Source organism: Molossus molossus, unplaced genomic scaffold (genome assembly GCF_014108415.1).
Source record: "Molossus molossus isolate mMolMol1 unplaced genomic scaffold, mMolMol1.p scaffold_m16_p_13, whole genome shotgun sequence".
Classification (NCBI taxonomy): Eukaryota; Metazoa; Chordata; class Mammalia; order Chiroptera; family Molossidae; genus Molossus; species Molossus molossus.
Genome location: NW_023425348.1, coordinates 10,126,912 through 10,154,806, shown reverse-complemented (window position 1 = coordinate 10,154,806; position 27,895 = coordinate 10,126,912). Strand labels below are relative to the sequence as shown.

The window sequence follows — 27,895 nt, the reverse complement described above, 5'->3', positions numbered from 1 at the left end:
TGAGTGGGAAGGAGAGAGGGAGGAAGAGAGAGAGAAAAACATCGATGTGAGAGAGACACATCTAGTGGCTGCCACCTACACGACCCCAACAGGGGCTGGGGACAAACTGCAACCGAGGTACGTGTCCTTAGCGGGAACCGAACCTGGGTCTCTCTGGACCGCAGGTCAACGCTCTAACCGCTGAGCCAAACCGGCCAGGGCTCAAATGAGTTTTTGATGTGTGTATGGGGGCACCTATGTGTTTTCTGGGTAACTTCTGAGCAAGACATAAAGATTATGAAAAAGCATTGATTACTCATTTAATTGATTTACTGAGATGATTACTGCTTACTATTCAGCACTGTGTCGTAAAGGGGCAGCCATGACAATGTGGGCCTGTTTAAGTTTACAGACAGAATTGAGAAACTGGTCAGTATTGTAAACCACTAAACTCAACATTTAAGTCATCCACAGTATGATTTATTTAGATATATATCCCCAGCTTCTCTAGTTGAGACCATCAAGTCATGGATGCAGCACTTTATCAAGAAAAGTTTCCTGAATCCCGGGCAGAACTCATAGGCATTTAAAGTAAGCTACTGAGTTAAAACTAGTTTTCAAGAAGTGTGTGTGATTTATTATGGACATTCCCAGCACCTGAAGAATTTTATTCCCTAATGGTGCCGACATATGTGGAACCCAGAACTTCTCGCAAAGTCACGTGTTTGTGTTAGGGGTCACTCACGCCGGACTGAAGGCAGAGGGTGGGAAAGACCGCGCGGCCCCCCTGTGCGGATGCCCTGCGTGCTTCGCAGCAGAGCTCCAGCACCACCTGGAGTTTGAGGGCACTGTCACATTCGTGTGTTCGAACACACTGCGACGTGCTGGTATTTCGTTTTTTTAAATGCCATGTTTTTCTTATTTAATCCTCTCAACATTCTGCGCACCTTTACAACTAAAGTACTATTTTCCCACCAAATTATTTACTTCCTTTGGCTATAAAAACTAGGTGTTTTCTAAGACTTTACTGACAGAAACAAATAACTGTATCACTGGAATTAGTGACTTCACTTTATTCCCATTTAAAGCTGAATACTATTTCATTTATGTATATACCACATTTTGTTTATCTGCTGATCCGCAGATGGACACATGGGTTGTTCCACATCTTGGCTAGTACACATAATGCTGTTGGGAATGTAAGTGTACAAATGACAGATAACATTTAAAAAAACACTTATCATATATATTTTCAAATATATATATAAGAGGAAAGAGAATAGCATAATGAATACTGATGGTATTCACCCAGTTTTAACAGTTATCAACATTTTTGTTTTATCCTTTCCCCAGCTTCCCTTTTTTAAAAGTATTTTAAAGCAAATTCAACAGTACAATTTTATTAACTAAAGTCACCCCAATAAATTTAATAAAATATAAAGCAAATTCAAGAAATCATATCATTTCACTTACACATACTTCAAATTTTCTTTTGTATATAAGGATTTTAAAAAACTTAACCATAATACCTATCTCAAGGTCGTTAGTCCTGTCTATTGCTTTGACAGCTTCTAAACCTAGTCAATAAATTCTCAATTTCAGGTGCTTTGTCATTTTAGAATATACATTTATAGATCACATCTATTTTAGAGATTCAGATTTACTTTTGACATATTCTGCGTTTTCACCCTTTTTATACATCTTTTACTGTGTTTTCTTTAACATGTCGATCAGTCATTTGGAAGTCCGTGCTTGCAAACTCTAATATGTGGTCATCTCTGGTTCTGCTGCTGTTGACTTTAATCTCTAGGTTATTAGTCACTCCCCTGCTTCTTCCCGTGTCTGAGAATGTTTCCTTGTATCCTGGATATTAAGGGTGACAGGTAGGGACTCAGCTTTATGCTGTCTTCTGTAGGGTTGAGATTGTTCTGGACTGAGTTGATTATATTGATGTGTGGTTTAGGCTTTGTTAGAGTGGTTCTATTTTAGTTTTGTACTTATTCCAATGGCATAACCTCACTCCAGTATCCTGTCTTCTGGGGTCTCAACTGAGTGCCTAGAATATTCACCAAAGTCTTTCATTATGAGCTGAATCTGAACTTTAGCATCTCGTGAGCACTGAGTAACTTCTAAAATTGTTTTAGCTTTCATTCTCCCGGAAATCTTTTCTGCTAAGCCTCCCATAGTCTTGCTTTGTCCATGTTCCACGTGGGAGTTGGCCAAGGACCTGAGTGGAATTCCTACACTAATTTTTGATGTTCCTTCCCTTCTTCTCTCTCTTTCTCTGCCGTCTTGCCACCTTAAGTGTAGCTTGCTTTGTACCCCGACTGCTCTGTTTCCTCTACCCTGACCCACTTCCTTCTCTTCACTGGGGCTCTGTTTCCCTAGGTTGTTGTTGGGGCTCACCTCTTAGCTTTCTTTCTCTGAAGCAATATATCCTTTTGTTGGTTATTGTCCAGTGTCTGCAAACAGTTCAGCTTTTATAGTTAGCTAAAGTGGGAGAGTAAATCCAGTATAAAATACTATTTTATAATTAAAATTAAAGTGCACAATACCATCCTTACACCCCACAAAATTAATAGTATTTCTTTTTACTGAAAGACAGGTATGTTTAGCTTTCTCCCGTTGTCTAAAAACACCTTTCCATAGTGTGTTTAAATCACGATGCAGCGAAGTGCGTGTTCCTCCGTGGAGCTGACAGTGGCTTCACTTTGACCCTTTGCAGCAACCCTTTCTTCTGCAGACACACTTTTCTCTGTGCCATTACTTGTTGGAGGACCTGGATCGTCTTACAGTTTCTCACATTCTAGATTTAGATCCTTGCTGTGTCATCTAACATGTTTCTCTAGCTTACTGTTTCTTTGTAGAGTGCTGGGGCAGGCCAGGGCAGGAGCACTCAGTCTTCCTGTTACATGATGCCAGGAGCTACGTGATGTCTGATTGCTCCCCGTTTAGTGATGTGTAAATTTTTATAAAGTTCTTAGGAAGTTTCTTATCAACCTTTGACCTAATATGTTAGCCTCTCTTATTGTTTAGTTGCCTAGATACATTTTTTCATTAGAAGTTGCAAAATGGTGATTTTTTAATTCTCTCATTTTTCTACACTTACTAGCTATAATATTTCTTTAAAGAACATTACCTATAAACTAATTGGAAACTGCATTCAAGGCAAAATAAATGCTTATTATTCTTCATTTATTAAATTTCAGAATAATTTGGCACCTATTGATTTCCATTGGTGACCACTGAGGTTGATTTTGTTAATTTTGTAATATCTTTATGAACTTAGGACTCTTAATACATTTGATGTGTTTCAGTTTACTGAGTCATTATTCTTTTGATGCTCAAATTATTCCACTTAGCTAATGGGAACCTTTAAAAGGTGACTCCTGTGTCCTTTCCACATGGCCCCAGGCCTTGGTTAGTTTTCTGCTTTGAGGGGGGATGTCCCAGGCTTGTCTTGCACATTCCCCGCCCCAGCTGGAACCAGACGCCTCTCCGAGGGCCTCTGCCTTCGCGTGTAGAGCATGTAGAGCAGCATTTCGGGGCCTGACATGTCGCTGCTGCACCGCTGTTGCTTAAAGGCCTTTTCAGGGCACAGAAAAGTCTAGCTTCTGCCCCTTTTCTGTTCCTAAATAACCATTTCAAAACATTTTTCACTTACTAGTATTCCTTTTGGAAAATAAAAACAAATACATGTAGACATGCGTATGTGTATTTTCTCCTCTTTCCCACGCTGACAGAAGCACACAGCATACTTTCCTGCATCTTGCTGGGAGAAGTCCATGGACAGAAGCCCATCCATGGATCAAGAATCCCTGGTCTAGAAGGAAAGGCTCATACGTTAAGAAATCATTGTGATACAGTTGTTCCCTGATGATGTAGACTAACGGCCATTAGACAAATCATGAAGCAGTTCTTCTAGGCTAGGTGAGTAGATTAGGAACGTTTCAGAGAAATGACCTTTGGGCTGGATTTTAAAGAGCGAGCTTGATTGGAGAGTGTAGGTTATGCTAGGAACCAGGGAGGATCCTCTGTCACAAAATCAGCTGACTTCCCTTTGCTGTTAGTATGTTGGTGTCGCATGAGGAAACATTTGCACTACGTCAGAAAAGTCAGAACTAAATCATATTTTGTGACCATAGTATTTTACAGAGAAATTGTATTTTCTCAAACCTTTACGGAAAAATTTTAATTTTCTTGGAATAAATAGGGAAATAGAATGTGCTGTACACACACACACCTGCAGGAATATTCAGTAACGAGTACTCCCAGTAATTCTGTATCTTGATTGCAATGGTAGTTCCACAGACATACATGTGATAAAACGACATGTAAGTGTCCACACATTGTACCCATGTGAAATTCTGGGTTTTGATAATTGTTCAATAATGATGTAAGATTTAACCATTGAGAGAAACTGGGTGAAGGGTACATGGTATCTCTCTACCTTTGCAATTTCCTATGAATCTCTCAGTATTTCAAAATAAAAGGTCTTTTCAAAAAGGATTATTACTCTGGCTGCTGCTGTTGTAATTCTCTCCTGAGGATATTTTTCCATTGATTTTTAGATAGAGTGGGAGGGAGAGAGGAAGAGAGAAAGAAAGAAACATCCATGTGAGAGAGACACATCAATTGGTTGCCTCTTACACGACCCCAACCAGGGTCGGGGATCGAACCACAACCGAGGCACGTGCCCTTGACTGGAATCGAACCCGAGACTCTTTTGTCCTAGGGCCCATAGTTCAGCCACTGAGCCAAACTGGCCAGGGCTTGTTTTTTGGGGAAAGATCAGTTTATGTAAATGATTATAATTTACAGATGATTTGGTTTCTGACCTGGAAAACTCAAGGGAATCAATTGAAAAACTGTTGCAACATTGTGAGACTTCTTTAACATGGTTTAGTCCAAATATAAAAAAAGCCTTTCATATGAAAACAATAATCTTGGAGAAATATAAGAAAGAATCTCATTTAAAATAACACCAAAAAAGCCCTGGCCGGTTTGACTCAGCGGTTAGAGCATTTGCCCTTGGACCAGAGAGTCCTGGGTTCGGTTCCCGCTAAGGGCACGCACCTCGGTTGCAGTTTGTCCCCGGCCCTGATTGGGTCGTGTGGGTGGCAGCCAGTCAATGTGTCTCTCTCGCATCGATGCTTCCCTCTCTCTCTTCCTCCCTCTCTCCCTCCCGCTCAATCTGAAGATAAATGCCAAAAATGTCCTGGGGTGAGAATAAAAATAAAATAGCACCATAAAGACAAAGTACTATGACTAAAAGCCACAAAACATCAGGTTTTCATGGGAAAAGTATTGAATATTATAGAAATGTAAATTATCTTTTTTTGTTTTTATCCTCACCCGAGGACATTTTTCCATTTTTTGTTCAGATAGAGTGGGAGGGAGAGAGAGGAAGAGAGAGAAACATTGACGTGAAAGGGACACATCGAGTGGCTGCCACCCGCACGACCCAACCAGGGCCGGGGACAAACTGCAACCGAGGTACGTGCCCTTAGCGGGAACCGAACCCGGGTCTCTCTGGACCGCAGGCGGACGCCCTAACCGCTGAGCCAAACCGGCCAGGGCAGAAATGTAAATTATCTTTAAAGTAGTTTTGTAATTTAATCTCAAAATATGTTTTACATTAGGCATATATAGATACAGACATAGATATACACAGTACAAGAATACAGGAACACCCAACAAATCTAAAGCGAAAAAGCATAGAGCCACCTAAATACCACACTGTCTTGTTTATTATAGTTTTGAAATATCTTGAAGTCAGGTAGCATTAGTCCTGTAACTTAATTCTGACTTTTCAAAGTTGTTTTGGCTATTATATGTTCTTTCTGTTTTCATTGCATATGACCTTGAGAATCATTTTGTCAGTTTATTTATTTATTTATTTTTTCTAATTAACAGACAAATTTTTTTTTTTTCCTCACCCGAGGACATTTTTCTATTTTTTGTACAGATAGAGCGGGAGGGAGAGAGAGGAAGAGATAGAGAGAGAGAGAAACATTGATGTGAAAGGGACACATCGAGTGGCTGCCACCCGCACGACCAACCAGGGCCGGGGACAAACTGCAACCGAGGTACATGCCCTTAGCGGGAACCGAACCCGGGTCTCTCCGGACCGCAGGCCGACGCTCTAACCACTGAGCCAAACTGGCCAGGGCGTCATTTTGTCAGTTTATACCGCCCAAAAAGCCTGCAGGTATTTTAATTGAGGTTGTATTAGATCTAGTATGTCAGATTTATTCCTAAGTAATTTTTAAATTTTTACTGTGTCTGTCTATATAAACACACTTTTAAAAATAGAAAGCATGTCACTGGTGTCTAAAAGCAAATGTGTTTTTTTGTTGTTGTTGTTTTTCTTCCCATCATCATTTATCCCATCCTCCACCCTCTTCCACATCCCCCCACAATCACCACACTGTTTGTTGTTTATGTCCATGAGTTCTTTCTGTTTTGCACAATCCCTCCATACCCACTAACTCCCCCTAGTTCTTGACAGCTGTCAGCCTGCTCCCTGTGAGTCTGTCTCTATTTTGCTTGTTAATTCATTTTTTCATTAGATTCCACATGAGTGAAATCCTATGGTACTTGTCTTTCTCTGACTAGCTTATCTCACTGAGCATAGTGCTCTTCAGGTCCATCCATGCTGCCACAAAGGGTAAGGTTTCCTTAGTTTTTACATCTGTATAGTATACCATTGTGTGACAGTACCATAGCTGTTTTTATCCACTCATCTACTGATGGACACATAGGCTATTTCCAAATCTTGGCTATTGTAAATAATGCTGCAGTGAACATAGGGGTGCACATATTCTTTCAAGGTAGTGTTTCAGGTTCCTTTGGATATAGTCCCAAAAGTGGAATCGCTGGGTCAAACAGCAGTTCCATTTTTAATTTTTTGAGGTAACTCCATACTGCTTCCCGCAGTGGCTGCACCAGGCTGTGTTCCCACCAACAGTGCATCAGAGTCCCCTTTCTCCACATCCTCACCAACGCTTGTTTGTTTACTGATGATAGCCATTCTGGAGACATCTCATTGTGGTTTTTAAATTTGCATTTCTCTGATGATCAGTGACATTGAGTATCCATTCATATGTCTATTGGCCATCTGTTTGTGCTCTATGGAGAGGTGTCTATTTAGATTTTTTGTCCATTTTTTAATTGGATTGTTTGTGTTTTTGCTGTTGTGTCAAATAAGTTTTTTAATAAATTTTGGATATTAACTCTTTATCAACTGTATTGGAGAATGTGTTCTGTTCAGTGGCTTATCTTTACATTTTGTTGATAGTTTCCTTTGTTGTGCAAAAACTTTTTAGTTTGATGTAGTCTCATTTGTTTAATTTTTCTTTTGTTTCCATTGCTTGAGTAGATATATCAGGGAAAATGTATTGCTATGGGAAATGTCTGAAATTTTACTGCTCATGTTTTCTTCTAGGATTTGTATGGTTCCTAGTCTGACATTTAAGTCTTTAATTTATTATGAGTTTATTCTTTTGTATGGTGTAAGACAGTGGTCTAGTTTCATTATTTTACATGTATCTGTCCAGTTTTCCTATCACCACTTATTGAATAGACTGTCTTTTAGCCCACTGTATGTTTTTGCCTCCTTTGTCAAAATGTCGACTATAAAGGCATAGGTTTATTTCTGGACTCTCTATTTTGTTCAGTTGATCTATATATCTATTTGTATGCTAGTACCATGCTATTTTGATTACTATGACTTGTAGTATAGTTTGATATTAGGTACTGTGATTCCTAACTTTGTTCTTCTTTCTCAAGATTGCTTTTGCAATTTAGGGTCTTTTGTGGTTCCATGCAAATTTTTGGAATATTTTTTCTAGTTCTGTGAAATATGCCATTGATACCTTGATGGGAATTGTGTTGAATCTGTAGATTGCTTTGGGTAGTGTGGGCATTTTAATGATGTTAATTATTCTTATCCATGAACACTGTATATGCTTCCACTTACTTATATCTTCTTCAGTTTCTTCAGTGTCTTATAATTTTTTGAGTACAAGTCTTTTATATCCTTTGCTAAATTTATCCCTAGGTATTTTATTCTTTTGGAAACAATTGTGAATGTGATTATTTTCTTAGTTTCCTTTTCTGATAGTACCTTATTGGTGTATAAAAATGCAACTGATTTCTAGATATTTATTTTGTACCCTGCTACTTTACTGAATTAATTTGTCAGTTCTAGTAGTTTTATGGTGGACCATTTAGGGTTCTCCATGTACAGTATCATGTCATCTGCAAACAATGATAGCTTTACTTCCTTCCGATTTGGGTGCCTTTTATTTCTTATGTTTTTGCCCATTGAGTATGTTGTTGGCTGTGGGTTTGTCATATATGGCCTTTATTATGTTGAGGTATGTCCTCCCTGTTCCCATTTTGCTGAGAGTTTTAATCATAAATGGGTGCTGGATTTTAACAAATGTTTTTTCTCCATCTATTGACATGATCATGTGGTTTTTACCCTTCATTGTGTTTATATGGTGTATCATACTGATTGATTTGCAGGCAGTGTACTAACCTTGCATCCCCCGAATAAATTTCACTTGATCACGGTGTATTATTTTTTAATGTATTGCTGTATCTGGTTTGCTTATATTTTGTTGAGGATTTTAGCATCTACATTCATCAGGAATATTGGCCTATACTTTTTTTCCTTTGTGGTGTCTTTTTCTGGCAAATAGTAATTGAGCATAATGACTTGGGTCAATTTCTGGGTTCTCTGTTCTGTTCCATTGTTCTTGTGCCGGTACCAGTCTGTTTTGATTACTATAGCTTTGTAGTGTAATTGGATATCTGGTATTGTGATTCCTCCTACTTTGTTCTTCTTTTTCGGGATTGCTGTAGCTATTTGGGGTCCATTTTTGTTTCCATATAAACTTTGGAGTATGTGTTCTAGTTCTGTGAAATATATCATTGGTATTTTGATGGGGATTGCATTGAATCTTTTATTGCCTTTTTTTAAAAACTGTGTTCCTCTGTTTGTTAGTTTGTTTCTGTATTCTTCTACTTAACGCAAGCCCTTTAACGTTTCTTGTCATACTATTTTGGTGGTAACATATTCCTTTAGCTTTTTCTTGTCTGGGAAACTTTTTATTTCTTCTTCAATTTTAAATGATAGTATTTCTGTGTAAAGTAGCTTTGGTTGTAGGTCCTTGCTTTTCATCACTTTGAATATTTCATGCCTGTCTCTTCTGGCCTGAAATGTTTATATTGAGAAATCAACTGGCAATCTTATGGGAGCTTCCTTGTAGGTAACTAACTCCCTTTCTCTTGCAGCTTGCTTGCTTGCTTGCTTGTTTGCTTTATTTATTTATTTATTTATTTATTTATTTATTTTTTATCCTCACCCAAGGACATTTTTGTATTTTTTGTTCAGATAGAGCAGGAGGGAGAGAGAGGAAGAGAGAGAGAACCATCGACGTGAAAGGGACACATCGAGTGGCTGCCACCCGCATGACCCAACCAGGGTCGGGGACAAACTGCAACCGAGGTACGTGCCCTTAGCCGGAACTGAACCCAGGTCTCTCTGGACCGCAGGCTGATGCTCTAACTGCTGAGCCAAACCGGCCAGGGCTCTTGCAGCTTTTAATATTCTCTCTGTCTTTAACCTTTGCCATTTTAATTATGATGTGTCTTGGTGTGGGCCTTTTTGGGTCCATCTTGTTTGGGACTTTGCGCTTCCTGGATTTGTGTGTCCCTTTCTTCACCAGGTTTGGGTAGTTTTTGGTCATTATTTCTTCAGATAGGTTCTCAGTCTATTTTCTCCTTCTGCTACCCCTATAATGTAGGTCTTATTACACTTCATGTTGTCCCAAGGTCCCTTTAACTGTCCTCATTTTGTTTTGTTTTGTTAATCCTCACCCGAAATTATTTTTTCCCATTGATTTTTAGAGAGCTTGGGAGGGGATGGAGAGGGAGGAGAGAGAGAGAGAGAGAAGGATCTATCAGTTGACCTCCATGCATGCCCCGATCAGGGATTGAACCCGCAACCCAGGTACATGCCCTCGCTGCGAATCAAACTGGCAGCCTTTGAGCACTTTGGAGTGCTTGGGATGACGCTCCAACCAGCTGAACCTGACCACCCAGGTTCTGGCTGTTGTTTTGAGAGTAGATTGCAGGGGACCAAGGCCAGAAACCGGGACACTAGTTAATATTAGGAGACTGTTACAATAATCCAGGAGGAAGATAATAGCTCTTGAACTAGAATTAGGGGCACTGTAGTGGGGTGGGGATGGGGATGAGGAGTAGTTGAAATCTGGATCTGTTTTGAAGGTAGAGTTAATAAAATTTGCTGAGGGATGATGTGTGTTGTGGGAGAAAGAGAACGAGGGCACCAAGTGTTTTGACCTGGACAACTGGAAGAATGAAGAAAATGGTGACAGGAAGTAGCAAGTAAAAGCCTAGTATGGGATCATTGGATTCTCGGCAAGAAAAACAAAATAGCAAGCCCTCTTCCTCTGGTCAGTGGCGGCTTGGGGCCTACAGGAGCGGGGACAGTGTGATGGCAGAGCGAGTGCACCCAGGCAGCCGGGTTGTCTCGGCCTTGCCCTGGCTCGTTTGGAAAGAGCGTTTGTTTGATAACTAGGAATTGGTCTCCGTGGGTATAGAGAGAGGAAATGATAGAATAGTGGTGAGGTGAAGAGCGACGGGCGGTGGCCAGCTTGGCCTGGCAGGCGTTCTCCAGGTCGCTCCTGAAGCTGAGCACACGTCGCTGTTCTCTGATCTAGACAGGCTACTGCTTCATCGTGAAGTGACAAGCTTCTGCCCTGCTGCTTGACCTCCCGTCAGGGCGTTTTCACTGAAGCTGGTGTCTTGGGTCAGTCACGCGTTGTAGACTGGGCAGACAGGCAGAGACACTGTTAGTGGTGCGAAGTGACTTACAGCGTGTGGGCCCCACCACTGCTCCGTGTGGTGCCCGACATGCAGGGCGGCTGCGCGGGGGCTCGCGGTGCCTGGTGTGTGTGCCCCTGAGAGGTTAGAGTCTGCATGTGGCTGTTTGTTCCTGAGTCAGACTGGGACAGAATGACAGCGAATTCTGAAGCCAACTTTACGCATGCTGGTGCTCCAGTAATTCTGAAGCCTCAGAATTCATTCCCGCCACGTCTAATCATGTTCCTCATGCGATACAGAGATCCCTCAGTGTCATCACTTCTTTTTATTTTGGAGGAAGAGGAGATTAAAGACAGATGGAAGCGCTGGTGCCACCGGGTTGTGTGACCAGAATGTGAGAAGGAGAACGTGGACTCCTCGCTCTTGGGGGAGCTCGGACGAGTCCCTTTCCCCTCCCAGCTGAGTCACTTTGTCCTGTCGGGCTGAAATGGTTGCAGTGAAGTTGTGATAGAGAAAAACCTCACTTTTGCCTGACACATTTAGTGGCAACTAAATAGATAAGTAGTTGACCGTGAAGAACTTAATTGTGAGGACGTGTGTGTGGCAGGATGTGATTGGAGACTGTCTGGACTGTGGGGGGGGGGGCGTCCAGGAAGCCAGGTTGCTGGGGGGTTTGGACCAGAGCTGTGGGTGGCATCTCGCCCAGTATTGAGGAGAGCGAGTTTATTAAACTGCCTAGAAGAAGCAGAGCAACTCGGTTCATCCTGACAAGATTCAGAATATATTTTACTTTAAACATTGCATGGCTCAGGAGCCATTTTGTTTCATTTGCCTTTCTTACGTTATTCCAGTATTTATTCAAATCTGTGATGGCAAAGTCCACTCTGGGCCATTGCTCTGGGTTTCTTCACTGCAAGTCAAACATCGCATTTGAACTTGAAGAATTTCTGCTCACTGCCTCCAGAGCCCACATGAGCATAAAGCAGCCGCTTGTCCCCGGACAGCTGGGAGGCAGTGCCCGCAGCCTGCAAACCACTGCAGGCTGCTGGCGTCCTGGCGCCCAGGGGCCTGTGGGCTGCGCCAGTGACTAGCTAACGGTGGGGGGCGCCAGCGAGATGGGCGAGGACAGGCGGGAGGCGGGAGGCGGGAGGCGGGAGGCGGGAGGCGGGAGGCGGGAGTCTGATGTCTTTCAGACGGCTAGGAGAGGGCGCAGCACTCCCAGAGAGGCACTCGGCACCGCACACGGCCGGGAGAGGGCGCAGCGCTCCGGGAGACACTCTGCACCGCACACGGCCGGGAGAGGGCGCAGCGCTCCCGGAGACACTCTGCACCGCACACGGCCGGGAGAGGGCGCAGCGCTCCCAGAGAGGCACTCGGCACCGCACACGGCCGGGAGAGGGCGCAGCGCTCCCAGAGAGGCACTCGGCACCGCACACGGCCGGGAGAGGGCGCAGCGCTCCGGGAGACACTCTGCACCGCACACGGCCGGGAGAGGGCGCAGGGCTCCGGGAGACACTCTGCACCGCACACGGCCGGGAGAGGGCGCAGCGCTCCGGGAGACACTCTGCACCGCACACGGCCGGGAGAGGGCGCAGCGCTCCCGGAGAGGCACTCGGCACCGCACACGGCCCGGGAGAGGGCGCAGGGCTCCGGGAGACACTCGGCACCGCACACGGCCCGGGAGAGGGCGCAGGGCTCCCGGAGAGGCACTCCGCACCGCACACGGCCGGGAGAGGACTCCTCGTGCCTGCGGCTGGTACTGCTTAGGAAGCGATTGTACACTTTCCTCATTTTTATACCTGTGGGGGTTCTGTAGAAACCTTTGGGGAACATACTACATAGTTTAAGCTGTTTTACACACTGTGCTGTTATAAATACCGGAACCATGTAACAGTGACAAATGATGTATCTGATAATCACCTTAAAGCACTACAGAATCTTGAAGAACCTTGTGATCTTAATCAAATTCTTAAATATTCTCTGTCTAGTGTTGAGTAAACCTTTAAAAATAACTTTTCACATGTCTTTAAAGTTAAGCCATATATGATAATTCTTATTCACAATACACATTTATGCCCAAATACACTACCGTTTCTTTTGCCCTAGCATGTAACACTGTATTTCTCGTTGGCAGATCAAGAGGTGGGGACGTTGGCAGCGTAAGTGGTTTGTCCAGGGCAGCCCGGGTGTCAAGGCAGAGGTCAGGCGGAGCGAGGCTGCATGCCGCTGGCTTCTGGCCTGTGTGCAGCTCTGAGAACTTCATGATCATTTTAGGAGAATAGAGTACTTAGAAAATATAAAGAGTTTTTTGTTTTGTTTTTTTTTTAATCCTCACCCAAGGACATGTTTCCATTTTTTTTCAGATGGAGTGGGAGGGGGAGAAAGGAAGAGAGAGAGAGAGAGAAACATCGATGTGAAAGGGACACATTGAGTGGCTGCCACCCACATGACAACCAGGGCCGGGGACAAACTGCAACCGAGGTACACGCCCTCAGCGGGAACCGAACCTGGGTCTCTCTGGACCTCAGGCCGACGCTCTAACTGCTGAGCCAAACTGGTCAGGGCTAAAGAGTTTTTTTAAAAGAAAAGAAAATCACATATTTTGGAAATTACTAAATTAATTATTCTGTTGTATATAAGGAGCTCTTTGATGTGTCTGGTAATTAGTATTTACTGCCAGACAAATGTCTCTTGGGCATTTTAATTAATGGTTGGCTTGCTCAAATGAGCTGCTGATGGTAAACCTTCATAAGGGTTCATTTTTATGTTTCTCAAGAATAGCTGTCTCTTCAAAGCTCTTTAATTAGACAAAGTTTAGCAGCTAAAACATATTATTAGAATAATGAGGCCTCAGGCTAAGAGGAGTGGGGGTTGTCCGTGGAACAGCACTGCTAGCGGATGGCCTTCGGAAACAGGTCCGAGCTGTCCCTCTGATGGGTGCCCGGCCTGCAACAGCTCATGTTAACTTACTGTCCCTAGTGAGGGACTTGGTGGTGTTTACAGTTCATGTGACAGGTCTCACCAGAAGCCTAAACACATCCGAGCATGAGCTCATTTATCACCACCTCGGGCTCCCATAGAAAGCAGTGTCCTCGTCCTCTGGACTTCAAAGACTCCTTATATTCTCCTTTCTTACCAGATTGGTCATCTTGACCATAGTAATGATTGTTTTTGAGGGAAATGCTTCAAGAAGATCTTGTGTGTGGGTCATTTATAACCCTAACAATTACAGCAATGCCTTTGAACAGTTTTTCTTAATAATTTAAATGTTCTATAAGACATTGTTATTAAAATTACTACATTTTTGGTCTCCAAAATTTTATGATCTTTGAGGTCAGAATTTAAATTGTGCTATGTAGATGGCTTGTCCTCAGCTCCTCCGCCCTCCAGGGTCTTGTCCCGAGGTCGCCGCTGGCGGGAAGGTGTGCTGCTGGCCGGGCCTGCTGGTGACCGCAGTGCACCGCCACGGTTGGGCAGTGCTGCTGAAGCAGCCGTTGATAGACAGTAGTGAATTTACAGTGCTCAGCTTCTCTTTCCACTATCTCAAGATACTTATGGTGTCAGATGTGTCCTTTCCCAGCTAGGCAGCTGGTTTAGGGATGGCGCTGATGAAACTATTAGAAATTTGAAACAGAGCAAATTGTATCATTGCTAACATGTCTGATCCCATCAGCTGTCATGTGAAGGCCTGGGTGAGGATGTGTGTTCATAGCTCGGTGTACGCCTCCTGCTGCTGCTGAGAAAGAACTTGAACATGTGACGTTGACTCAGCCCTTTCACTTTAAATAGAGAAGGTAGCCTGATTGACAGGTTTGCAAAGTTTACGACATAAATTCTTTTGCTATATACCTTAGTTAGCAACATAGCCAATGAAATTATTTCATTTAAAGTAGTAGAAAATTCACCTGGTTTTCTGTTGATGTTATCTGTAAAAATTAATAATATAGTTTAAAAAATATTTGCTAAGTACAGTCAGTGCAGGTGTGAAGATGCAGGCGTGTTATTATACATTACAGAAAATAGCCACCAAATAAATATATGTCTGATCAAATTATAAAGCTTTGAGAACGCAGAGGAGACATCAGCCTGCAGTCTATCGTGACTCTGCTTTCTGAATCGCCCTTTAACACAGGAAGTATTGCCGATCTTATCTTCCAGTGTCTGTTTGCTGTGATATGTAAACGTTCACAGTGGAGATAAGAAGAGGAAGATGTTAAGTGTCATGATCCATTATGTCCCTCAGAACTCTTTTTGTTTTTTTTTTCTTGTTGTAGGGCAAGTATATTCCTAGGCATATTTATGTATAAGAGGATTTCTACTTAAAATAGTTTGGGTACCGATTACTAATGAATTTTTATAGCTATACACTCTGACTGTAAATGCATTGTAAATGTATTTTTTTTTTTTATCCTTACCCAAGGACATGTCTGCATAGAGCGAGAGGGGGAGAGAAAGGAAGAGAGAGACATCAATGTGAGAGAGACACACATAGAGCCTGGTTGCCACCCACACGATCCCAGCCCGGGCCGGTGACAAACTGCAACCGAGATATATGCCCTTAGCGGGAACCGAGCCCGGGACTCTCTGGTCCTTGGGCAGATACTCTGTCTGCTGAGCCAAACCGGCTGGGGCAATGGATTTTTATAGTTATACACTAGGACTGTAAATGCATTGTAAATGTTTTTGTTTTTGTTTTAATTTCACTTTTTTTTAATCCTTACCCGAGGATATTTTTCCATTTATCTTCAGATAGAGCTGGAGGGAGGGAGAGAGAGAGAGAGAAACATCGATGTGAGAAAGACACATCAATCGGTTGCCACCGCATGACCCCAAACGGGGCCAGGGACGGACCGCACCCGAGGTACATGACATTGGCTGGAATCGAATCCAGGACTCTCTGGTCCGCGGGCCAACACCCTAACTGCTGAGCCAAACTGGCCAGGGCTTATCTCACTTCTTTTAGCTCATTCATGTGGTGCCCCCCGCGCTGCATCCCTCCCTCCTTCTGCTTTTGAAAGCACAGCAGAGCGCACCTGAGAACTGTGTCCTTCCCCCCCAGACCACCTGGTGGCCCACGGGAGGATGGCGGAGAAGGAGGCCCGCCGCAAGTTCAAGCAGATCGTCGCCGCAGTCTTCTTCTGTCACTGCCGGAACATCGTTCACCGTGACCTGAAGGCGGAGAACCTGCTGCTGGACGCCAATCTGAACATCAAGATAGCAGGTGAGAGGCGGGGAGGGAGTGGGGCGGGGCAGAGAGCCTTTCCCTCGGGGTCTTGCAGCAAGGAGTTGTCTGCTCCCTCTGTTCAGAGAGGTGCTGTGAGAATAAAGGGGGGAGGGGGTGGCTTGAAAAGTGATACATTTTCAAAATACATTTATGCTGCTTGCCGGGGGAAAGAAGGAGAAGGGTGGTATGCAAGGGTTTATTGTTTTGGTTGACAGGTCCCTTTTAAATAACAAGGAATGAAGTATAGAAAAAGTAGTAAGAAAACTGCTGACATTATTTGCCCTCTCAGCCTCACTTGAGAAGGCTGGTTTTTGTCACTCTAATCTAGAGCATGCTTATTCTAAAGACTGCAGTTCATGATCACTTAGGAAGGCTCGGTCTTTCGGTAGTTTCGAGGTCGTCCATCTCTGTTGCTCAGAGGTCACTCACTGCTCATCCGACAGCTTAGAAAGCCCTTTTCACTGCCTCAGTCCGCGCTTCGCCTTGGGCAAGCTGTCGGCACCTGCCCGGCCAGCGCAGGCCCGCACCTGTTGCTGGAAGGCTCGGCTGCGGGCGCCCGGCGCTACGATGTGAAATGAACCATGTGTGTTTTCTGGCGGTTTTCAGTATTGCAGTGTGTCCCCCATCTTCCATACCAAAGGGAGGGAGTCTCATGTAGAATACCGAAGTGTAGCTGGAATACCATTGCCTTGAAAAGCAATTCTGAGAATCTCTCTCCTTAATAGGGCAGGAAGTCAGAGTTCTATTATAGGTCGAAGTACCTATGTGCACCCTTGCAGGCTGGTGATTCTTCTGACAGTTTCTTTTGTGCAGATAAGTTTGTTCCTTTTCCAGGCTCTGCAGGTACAGCCTTGGAGCTCAGTCATCTTTGCTTTGTATTTCTCGAGTCAGGCTGACGGTGCAGTTTGCTTTAGAACTCCCACACAGTTCTAAGCTCCGAGACCTGCGCTTGCTCAGTGTGCAGTGGGTAGGAATTGGTGCTTCTTCATCTTACGTAAAATCATGTTCCCTTTGCCCTGCGTCTGTTTTATACCCTCCACAATTCTCCAGGTGCTGGCAGTTCCCCGAGGTGGGCAGCCTGGAAAGGCCTGGCAATTTCAGACTTCTTTGTTTTGGAATTATTCATTGTAATTTCCTACTGTTGCTGTAACAGATTACTACAAATCTAATGGCTTAAAGAACACAGATTTATTATCTTACAGTTCTGGAGGTCAGAAATCTGAAATGAGTCTTAGGAGGCTAAAATCAAGGTACTGGTACACCGGTTCCTTCTGGAGACTGGAGATGTGTCTTCTTGCTTTTCAGCTCAGAGGCCTCTGCACTCCGTGGCTTCAGCTCCTCCACATCTCTCCACCCCTGCTTCCGCATCACAGCTCCCCTCCTGATCGGCCCCTCCTGTCTTTCCCTTAGTGATCACATGGGGCCTCGGAATGGTCAGGCTGTCTTCCTATGGCAAGATCCTTACCCTAAGCATGTCTGCAGAGTCCCTTTCACTGCTTAGGTAATGCATGCATTCATAGTTCTATGGACGGAGACATGGATGTCTTTTGGGGGGGCTATTATTTAGCCTACCACAGATGTTATTATAGGTTTCTTTGGATTCCTTATTAGGGTAGTGAGTTAAAAGAAGGGCCTCTATTTCTTCCACAGTTTTATTTTACTTACAATGACCAAAGGTTAAATTTTTTAATGCTTCCTTGGTTCTTGATTTTGAATTTAGAACCATTTAAATTTAGTTAGGAGACTTGCATAGCTTTAATTTTTGCACTGAGAAAGCAAATGTAAAAGCACTGGTCAGTGATAATTGAACGCAGGAACTCTACTGACAAATACTTGGATAAGGAGACTTTTAAACGCTTTTCTTTGTTAACAGTTAAAACAAATGCATGTAGTCACAGTAGGTCTCTGCCTCCTGGTGTGTAATTACAGGCTCCTGGTGCTGGCAGCCGGCCGGGCGCTGTGTTAACACGTACGCTTTGGCAAGGTTGTTAAATTCATTAATCCAAAGTCTGTATTTTCATTATTTGTTTTTAGAGAAAAGCAAAAAATAAATGAATACTTCTAATTTTGTGCTCTGCTAAATATAATATCTAACGTTGTCTTTGCTTATGCATTCTTTCTTACATGTCACCATTATTCAGTTTCTTAATTATTGCATGAACTTCCTGTCTTACACAAAAATTAGATATAATTCCCATTGTCATCTGCCAAGTCTGCTTTGAACTTAATGGACCAGTGGGAGAAACGCTTCTGATTGAGGCTGACTACATGACTCGTTCTGGAGAGCTAGGTCGGATGGTTGACAGGGTAAGGTCAGAGAAGTGATGAAATCAACTTTTTATTCTAAAAGCTAAAAGTAACTTCCAGATCTTTTCAGTGACCTTACTGATGAATCATTATGAATCTCAGTAAGAAGGAACTACTACCTATGAAAGAAACACTTGAGAGAAAAACGTTTTTTGTTTTATTTAAAATATTATTAGTCTTGCCATGGCTGGTTTGGTTCAGTGGTTAGAGCGTTGGCCCGCAGACCAGGGAGTCGCAGGTTCGATTCTGGTCAAGGGGTCACGGACCTCGGTTGCGGTTTGGCCCCAGCCTTGGTCAGGGTTGTGCAGGAGGCAGCCAGTCTACATGTCCCTCTCACATCACTGTTTCTCTCCCTCTCCCTCCCCCCTCCCGCTCTATCTGAGGATGAAAGGAAAAAAATATCCTCAGGTGAGGATTAAAAAGAAAAGAAAAAAAATTATACATATATATATATATATAAAATTAGTCTTAAGCACCTCATTTAAAAATCATTAATATATGTTACAGTGGCAAATTAATGTGGATTTAATAAAAATTCAGACAAGGAAAGTTAAGCAATGCATGTTCTCCTTCTGTCAGCATTTACCTAAGTGGTTTTAGTGAAAAGATCATGTATCCTGTTCAAATGCAGAAGATGGATAAGTTGATCTGGGGATGCTTGCGTTTATATTAATTCACTTTTCATATGAATTAATGTTATAATTTATGTTTAATACCTGACACTGTAAAACAGTGTGGCTATTGTGAAAGCCCTCTTCGAGACAGTATGTGTTTTCTGGAGGACATGAAAAGTCAACTGTGGCTACATGTATTAAAAGATCCAGTATCATTCTGTGCTTTAAGAGTCTTTGTGCTTAAATTCTCATCTGTGCTATTTCTGGACAGAATAAAATCCAGGTAAATAACTTGGTTTTCTTTCTGGCTTTAGAATTAGTAAGTATGTAAGTAAGAATTAATTAAATAAATAAATAAATAAATACAAAACTCTTCTTAATGGCAGTAGCAAACCTGTCTTCAATAGAATTATTTAAAAGATGTTTCTAGCATTAGTATCCAGAATAAGCATTGATTGTTTTCAGAATAAAAAATTTTATTTCTGAAAGGCAAAGTTACCAAGTCTAAAACTAAGACTGTAGTGCCTATCTGAAATCTTAGCTGTTATTAAAAAGGTTCTTTGCTCAGGTGTCAAGTAGAGAAAAAGGAAGTGTAAGAAGAGGCTCCTAACCTCAAGATTCACAGTCTGTGTAGGCAGCAAATGTTTAGACCTCTGAAAAGTTAAGTAACAGAAATTTATGTTTTACACATATAAAGAACTTTGCAAAGTATTTTCACATATATCATTTAATTTAATTATATTTGGCATGTAAATATAGCTTTTTCAGAAAACATTACGTTGCTGGAGGATTGAGTGGGTTGAATTTCTCCATCACTAGTGAGAGTGGGGTTCTTGTGATACTTTGAGAAAATTAATTTTCTAAGACTCGCATGGGAGAAGGATTGATTTTTATTTACTTAGAGTTACATCCCTCGGTTTGCAAAGTTCCAGTTTTCTTAAACCAAGCCTGGAAAATATGCAGCTGTGAGTTCAGTAGGGCTAGAAGCAGGGCCAGTGTCCAGAGTTTCTGTTCCATCATGGAGTTGAGTCCAGCAGAGCATTAGGCTAATCACAGTCCATTCGTCCATTGTATGGGGTCCACATGGCCATAAGCCATGTGGGTGACTGCAGGGGAGCACACCCTCTGCAACAGGAGAGCCAGAGTTTGGGCACCTAGCAGAGGCAAGAGAGCTCCCTTGTTCAGCAGTTCAAATATCTCAGATTTTACACCCTTGCAGTAGACACACCTGTTCTGACCAATTACCTGTTTCTAGGTGTAACTGACAGGTCAGCTTCTTCCCACATCACCCAGACCTTACTGGGCATGCATTTATTGTCCAGTCCCTTTCTCCAGCTGACCCGGCCCGCAGGTCGAGCAACGAGGACTCTAGAGGGGGAGTGAGGATGAGGAGGGACAAGAGACACGAGAAATGGAGACAAGACAGGATTCTGATCAAGTCTCGTTTATTCAGGGGGAGTTCACAGTATATATAGGGGGAAAACAGGTGAAACAGTTAATGAGTATCCCACCTGAAGCAAATTCCAGTAAATACCCCAGGTGGAACAAATAAGCAAAGAACGGAGTAAACAGTTATCTAGAGGAATGCAGGCACTGCACGCAGAGAGACCCGCCCTGGGGCCAGGAGACAGCAGAGCAGACTTAACAAGATGGATGCCATGCACATGGTCTCCCACATCCAGCGATCTGCCCGGATTAGATCTGGAGAGTGTTAACTGCAGTTTCCTGGCAGAGTTGTATAAATGGCATGCCTATGTTTGTTCCTTTCCATTAAATAATAACCGGGTTATTATAATGGTATCAGTTAGAGTTATCAAAACACACACCTTTAACATTCCACAACTTTGAATTTTCTCAGAACACTCATGTAAATCTCTTTCATGTGGAGTCCAACTCTGGGAAAAGAATGGGACTCTTGGCCTCTGACCTTTCACTTTTCCTGCCTCAGCTATGCGAGGCCCCACAGGGCAGCTGAAGGGCGGGAGGCACAGCGCGGCGCTCTCGGACATCCGCGTTCCTGCTGTGGTCCGTACAGGACAGATGCTGCCAGGTGCGTTGGGAGTCGTCGTCGCATTCAGTGCACAGTCTGGTGACCGCGGGAGCTCAGAGGATGAAGAAGCCACTTGAGTTTATAAAATTCCTTTAGGTTGTAAATGCCACAGGGGCTGTAACCATACCTTGTTGATTGGGTACTGGTTCACCATCACTGCCTAGCAGGAGCCCTTCTGTAGTAGGGGCTCAGTAACTTGACTGATCTGAACCTTAGACAGTGGTGATGAGGACAGAACCACCCTGTTGAGGACATAACACTGGAGGTGACTTTTAAAGGATGAGTAGCGTTCTTTAAGGTGTAGGTGTAGAGGAGAGAATTCCAGGAGGGTTGGGGTTAGTCAGTCAGCAAATGTTAAGAAAACACCTGCTATGTGCATGCTCTGATCTAGGGATGGGTGCAGCTGCAGATAAAATAGTAACAAATAAGCTGTCATAAGGGCTGTGAAAACGATAACATTGGTAAAGTGATAGATTGACTTGTGGGAGATCGACTTGTGTTACTTTTAACTGGGATGATCCGAGCCTTCCGGGCAGAAGGAAGAGCGATGTAAAGGCCTGACCAGAGAGGAATTTCACGTATTTGAGGTGGTTGGAGAAAGGTTAGTGTGGCTGGAGGTAATAAATAAGGGGGAGTCGTGGAAGGAGAAGGGTGAGGGATCCAGCCAGGGTCAGCTCATGTGGGGAGTCGCGGAAGGAGAAGGGGTAAGGGGTCCAGCCAGGGCCAGTTCGTGTGGGTCCTTACGCATGTGGTGAGAGTTCAGGGTTTTGTTTTGATTCCGGGAGAAAGTCAGTTGGAGAAGCATGAGCGGTGATAGCTGCACAGGGCGTATTTGCAGGAAGGTAAAGCAGCTGGGCGGCAGTGATAGCTGCACAGGGCGTATCTGCAGGAAGGTAAAGCAGCTGGGGGGCAGTGATAGCTGCACAGGGCGTGTCTGCAGGAAGGTAAAGCAGCTGGGGGGCAGTGATAGCTGCACAGGGTGTATCTGCAGGAAGGTAAAGCAGCTGGGGGGCAGTGATAGCTGCACAGGGTGTATCTGCAGGAAGGTAAAGCAGCTGGGCGGCAGTGATAGCTGCACAGGGCGTATCTGCAGGAAGGTAAAGCAGCTGGGGGGCAGTGATAGCTGCACAGGGCGTATCTGCAGAAAGGTAAAGCAGCTGGGGGGCAGTGATAGCTGCACAGGGCGTATCTGCAGGAAGGTAAAGCAGCTGGGGGGGCAGTGATAGCTGCACAGGGCGTATCTGCAGGAAGGTAAAGCAGCTGGGGGGCAGTGATAGCTGCACAGGGCGTATCTGCAGGAAGGTAAAGCAGCTGGGGGGCAGTGATAGCTGCACAGGGCGTATCTGCAGGAAGGTAAAGCAGCTGGGGGGCAGTGATAGCTGCACAGGGCGTATCTGCAGGAAGGTAAAGCAGCTGGGGGGCAGTGATAGCTGCACAGGGTGTATCTGCAGGAAGGTAAAGCAGCTGGGGGGCAGTGATAGCTGCACAGGGCGTATCTGCAGGAAGGTAAAGCAGCTGGGGGGCAGTGATAGCTGCACAGGGCGTATCTGCAGGAAGGTAAAGCAGCTGGGGGGCAGTGATAGCTGCACAGGGCGTGTCTGCAGGAAGGTAAAGCAGCTGAGAAGGCGGGGGAGGTATGCGCTGATACTAGATTGTGAAATTATTTGAATACCAGGCTTAGTAAATCAGAGACAAGATGGATAAGAATAAACAATGGCAGTGAGGGGAAGGGACAGGAAGGCAGTAGGAAGGAAGATCAGTTGAAAAGCTGTGAAATGGTAAAAGCCTACGCCAGGGTGCGGTAGCTGACATGAAAATGGCAAGGGGAGAGAGACTTCCAGTTAGAGATGTGTTTAGAAGTAGAGAAATCCGATTGCTTATTCCTGCAATGTTAAGCTATCAAAGAAAAATAGTGGTGTCTTATTTTTAATTGTTGATGCACTGCTAATTAAAAAGTAATTTTAACTCTTATCCCCAGAGATTAAGTAGAGAAATTCCTATGTTGAAAAAAAGATTGCTCAAGAAAAAACTTAAATGTACTGGCTTACTCCCTGAAGCAAAATTATTTGAAATACTTAGATGTTTTGAGAATGTTTTGAAAATTGTGGAAACTTTTTTTCAACCCAAGGAAGTTGGGAAACTTCTCTTTTTAACTGTCGACTCCCAGAAGGGTCTCCATGGATCGTTTCCAGCCGGACTGTTCGAGTTGGCCGGCGTGTGCTGCAGAGAGCTGAGCGCAGCCGCAGCGGGGCCAGCGGGGGCAGAATCGCAGCTGCATGTGTTTCAGGTGGTGCGCGGAAAGTTTTGACCTTGACATGGGGGGTCTAGACTATTTCATTTTCTCAAAGTGAGAAACTAAAAAATTCATAAGTCCATTGACCTCCAGTATGAACATTCTGAGATACAATCATATAGGGAAAAAAGGGTGAAAACTTGGATTTCTGAGAACCCTTCCACAGTGTGGTTATTGATTATGTCCCTGATTGGTCACAGGAAGTAGTTATATAATATTCATCATATCAATCCAAATTGTATGTCATAATCTTAACACCTTTCATTTAGGTAATCACTAAATACACCTCCCTGGTTGACAGATCAGTAAATTGAGACCCACAGAGGCCCTGTGACTTTCCTGAACGCAGGCCATCCTAGTGAGCCGGCGGCATGGGTGTTGCCGGGAGTGATCACATAGTCTGAATCGGCTCACTTTTAGCACAGTTTTAATCACATGCTTTATCTTTTAAATTCGTGCACATCTTATGTTCTCCTTAGTCTCATCTGTATTTGTTTTAATATTAAAATTATTCAACTGTTTACCTTAGAAAGAGTGGAAGTTCCAGGAAGATGTACTGTGCTCAGCCTGTGGTTTCCCAGGGCCTTCGGCACACTTCCGTGTTGTGCCCGAGGGGAGGTAAGCCCAGCCTGGGGAGAGGAGGAAGAACTCCGTGCACAGCTGGAGTGCACGCCGCTGTCCTCCGCTCCTCGTACTGGACCCCAGAGATGTCCGTGCCGCTCTCTAGTAACTGGACATCATTTATTTGGGGGATAATTAGGGAGGAAAAGACATTGGAGGTTGACAGTAGGAAAAGAGGGGGGGGAGCAGGAGGTAGAAAAGAATGGAAGCTTGTGCTACGAGGTCTCGGGGACAAGAGGAAGCTGGGGAAGGAGACCTGAGCCCCACAGCTCCTCCTGCAGTGGGGAGAAGGGAGCTCGCCGAGGGGGAGAGGGCTGGGCGGCCCAGAGTTTCAGATCGCTCTCTGTGTTTGGGACCACGTCGGGCACAGCATTTGATAAAATGTAGATATATTGATTAAAAGCAAAAGCCACATCTTAATCTACATATTATCTGGAACAAAGCAAAATTAATTGACCAGCATCTTATTGAAGCTACAAAAAATGACAATGAGTGTACCCAGAGATCTCTAGCAAGTGAGGGAGCGCTGCAGGGCACCAGGTGCAGGCCTGCCTGTGGTTTCTACTGTAAGGTGTTTTTAAGGACATAGGTATTCTAATTAAAGTGTTTGAATGTTATTGATGGATATATAAAAACTGTAAGAACTTTTGCAAGTGTACCTGAGACCCTATTTCCCCAACTCTGGTTTCGTACAGGGTCTTAAAGCTCCTCTGCTGCAGCTGATGTTGGGGAGGGGCTGACCAGCCATCCAGAGCCCTTTTCACGCAGACTCTGTGTTGTGCAAAGTGGAATAGAAACTGTTCAAGTGGAGCAGATGTCAAAAAGAGTGAGGCTGATTTCTTTCTTTTTTTTAAGATTTTTTTTATTGATTATCAGAGAAAGAGGGAGAGAGAGAAAAAAAACGTTGATGTGAGAGCCAAACATCTATTGGCTGCCTCCTGCACACCCCCCTTGGGAGAACAAGCCCACAACCTGGGCCTGTGCCCTGACTGGGACTCAAACCAGCAATGTTTCCGTGCGTGAGATGACACCCAACCAGCCGAGCCACACCAGCCAGGCGAGACTGATTTCTTTTTGAGTGTATCCAAAACTTTTGAATTTCGAGATGCAGTTGACATATAACATTATGTTCATTTCAGGCATGATGATTTGATATTTGTCTATATTGCAAAGTGATCAGCACAGTAGGGACTGATTTCTTAGGTGGGCCTTCTCTAGGTGACAGAATGTTAGTAAGAGTTCCTATTAGTCCAGAATTTAGTTCTCATTTTTATAAATCCTGAGACTTATTTTATCAGTTCTCTTAAAGTCATGAGAAAAATCCCATTATCTAGTGGTAGGCAAAAATTCAAATAAAAAGGAGTTGCAAGAGCTTGAGGAGTAGTTCATCCAGGTGTTTTGGTTGTTGTTAATCCTCACCTGAGGATTTTTTCCATCGATTTTTAGAGAGGTAGAAGGGAGGAATGGCGAGAGAAACCTGCAACCCAGGTACATGCCCTTGACTGGGCGTCGAACCCACAACTCTTGGGTCCGAGGGCCAGCACTCTAGCTGCTGAGCCAAACCAGTCAGGGCTCATGTGGGTTCTAAGGAACATCCTGTGTGTGGCCTTTGACTACTCCTTGCTCAGGCTACACACAGACCCCTCTTAATCGAACACCTCAGATGTTTAGGGTATCTTCCCTGTCAGTGATTTCTGACTCCTAAGAGGTTCTCTGTGTTCTAGGAGACTGATGTCATAAAAAGTAATAATGGCGTTGCTTGCCTTTTGTATTTTTTAGAAGTCAATAAACAAAGTAATGAATTTGGTCTCCCTGCTCTCCTCAAATGGAATAGTTTGAGAGCCTCCGAGTGTAAATCAGGAGTCCACCTGCGGGCAGAGAGCTCGTGGGCACGTGTGCAGAGCTCACGTGCAGAGCTCACGTGCCACCTGTGCTCAGGCAGAGCGGCTGGTGCCTCGATGGCGTCAGCCAGTGTGCAGCTTTGCATCGTGTTCTGTTCAGTTTCGTCATAGTGGACCATTGGGCAGCATAGAGCATAAGGAAAACGGATGGAAAATTCAAGTTAATGAAGATAAAAAGGATAATTCTATGCCCTCAAAACAAACTTGACCAAATTTATGAATTGTCTTCATTTGATCACATCAGGATGTTTCTTCAAAAACCAAAATTTTGTATACACATACATATATATAAAACGAAGTTTGCTTTATTGGGAATAAAGTCTATTTCCAAAGTGCTAAACTTGCTTATCCATGCCATTTGAAAACAACATGAAAATAATTTATAGAAACAAGTTTGTTTTTTAGATTAAACACTGTGCGCATCCCAGACACCAGGTCATGAAAGCGCTTGGCTGTGTGGGACAGTGCAGCCTAACACGCACGTGGCTTCGAACTGACCCTGAGACACCAGGTCATGAAAGCGCTTGGCTGTGTGGGACAGTGCAGCCTAACACGCACGTGGCTTCCAACTGACCCTGAGACACCAGGTCATGAAAGCGCTTGGCTGTGTGGGACAGTGCAGCCTAACACGCACGTGGCTTCGAACTGACCCTGAGACACTGAGTTTAAGTGCATACTTTCCTCACCTGATTTAAATACATTAGCGATTCACTTGTAAAGTAGGGGAAAATAAGTTTTTCTTAAATAATATTTATAATAATGTTTACATCAATCTTTAATAAGATACTAATGTAAAATAAAATCTTAAAGTTACTTCTTTATCATAAATTATGCAAAAATAAAATTATTTTTAAAATTTCTTTTTTAGGAGATTTTTAAGATAAAATATTCCTCTGAAAGAAGGTTGTGAAGTAAACCAGTTGGAAAATACTGAGTAACTTCACAATTAAATAGGTCACAGTTTCTTTACATTTTAGTCCAAATATAATCTTGGTAGACTTTCCTTTAGAAAAGCCCTTCTTCTCTATTATATACCAGTTGCCCCTGAATTTCCCTAAAACTCACTTGATGCTTATAATTATACAGTTGAGGTGTGATCTTGTCATGCGTGCCGCCCCACGGGACTGATCTGCTCCAAGGGGACAGGGACCTGTGTCTGTCCACCTCGTGCCGGGCGTGCATTAATGGCCCCTCAAACACTCAGAAGCACCTGCTCCTGTTACGTGTGCGTGGCACCTTTCCGGAGGGTTACTTTCAGTGTTCGCCCTTATTCGAGTTATCTGTATCCTACTAGCTTTAACCTGAGAGGGGGTTTTCTTACCTGCTTTTAATTTCTGGGTGATACTTAGACCTTCATATATGATAATCATCCCTTCTTTGATCCAAAAAGGGGCTTCTGCTTACTTTTTGTTAAGCAAACCAGGTCTTAAGACCATATGTTTTAATTTTAATTTAGAAATTATTGTTATTATACCTATGTACTATATTTCCATTTGTTATCTTCAGTTTCTATTGAGAATTTAGGGGTCTTTGATTTATCATGGTCTAAAAAGGCACTTAAAATTTTTGTATGGTATTGTCACTTATCAATATTAGAAATTTATGTGATTGAATGATTGGATTTATATTATTCTAACTGGTATGATTTAGAATCAAAACTATAATGTATGTATTGATGTTTTTCAGTAATTCCAGCAACTGTAGTTCACAGGTGTTACAGAAAATGTGTCATTACAGCCCTCCCCTGTACCTCCGCTCAGTAGTGAGCCGGACACAAAGGTCCCCTGCGGAGGGGCTTCTGGTCTTCCTGAGGGCTGTAGCGGTGCTGTCTGCAGCGGCGGGAGGGTTGGTTTTCACCTCCCTTAGAAAGAGCTGAGTTCCGTGATTCTAGCTCTTAAAGTATTTTACAGTTTGGGGAGAAACATGTATTAAAAACATCATTGTAATGCTGTCCAGCATTTTTGTTTTTAAACTTTAATTTTCTACAGAGAGTGGATCTACTATGTCGATAGATAGTGCTTGGGGGTTGGAGAGGGTCAGGAGATTTTA

The 27,895-nt window shown here is 43.6% G+C and overlaps 1 protein-coding gene across 7 annotated transcripts in view; it reads left to right on the top strand.

Annotated features, from left to right (window-relative positions):
• The window catches only part of SIK3 (SIK family kinase 3), a 280,202-nt gene that overhangs the window by 175,877 nt on the left and 76,430 nt on the right, over positions 1-27,895 (top strand). For 6 of the 7 annotated variants that reach the window (XM_036257870.1, XM_036257868.1, XM_036257871.1 and 3 more), the window contains exon 4: positions 15,896-16,057. In XM_036257870.1, coding sequence (XP_036113763.1) covers positions 15,896-16,057 — 162 coding nt within the window. Of the gene's footprint in view, positions 1-15,895; positions 16,058-18,245; positions 18,368-24,640; positions 26,088-27,895 lie in introns of those variants that run through there. The other variant, XM_036257872.1, reaches the window with a different exon arrangement.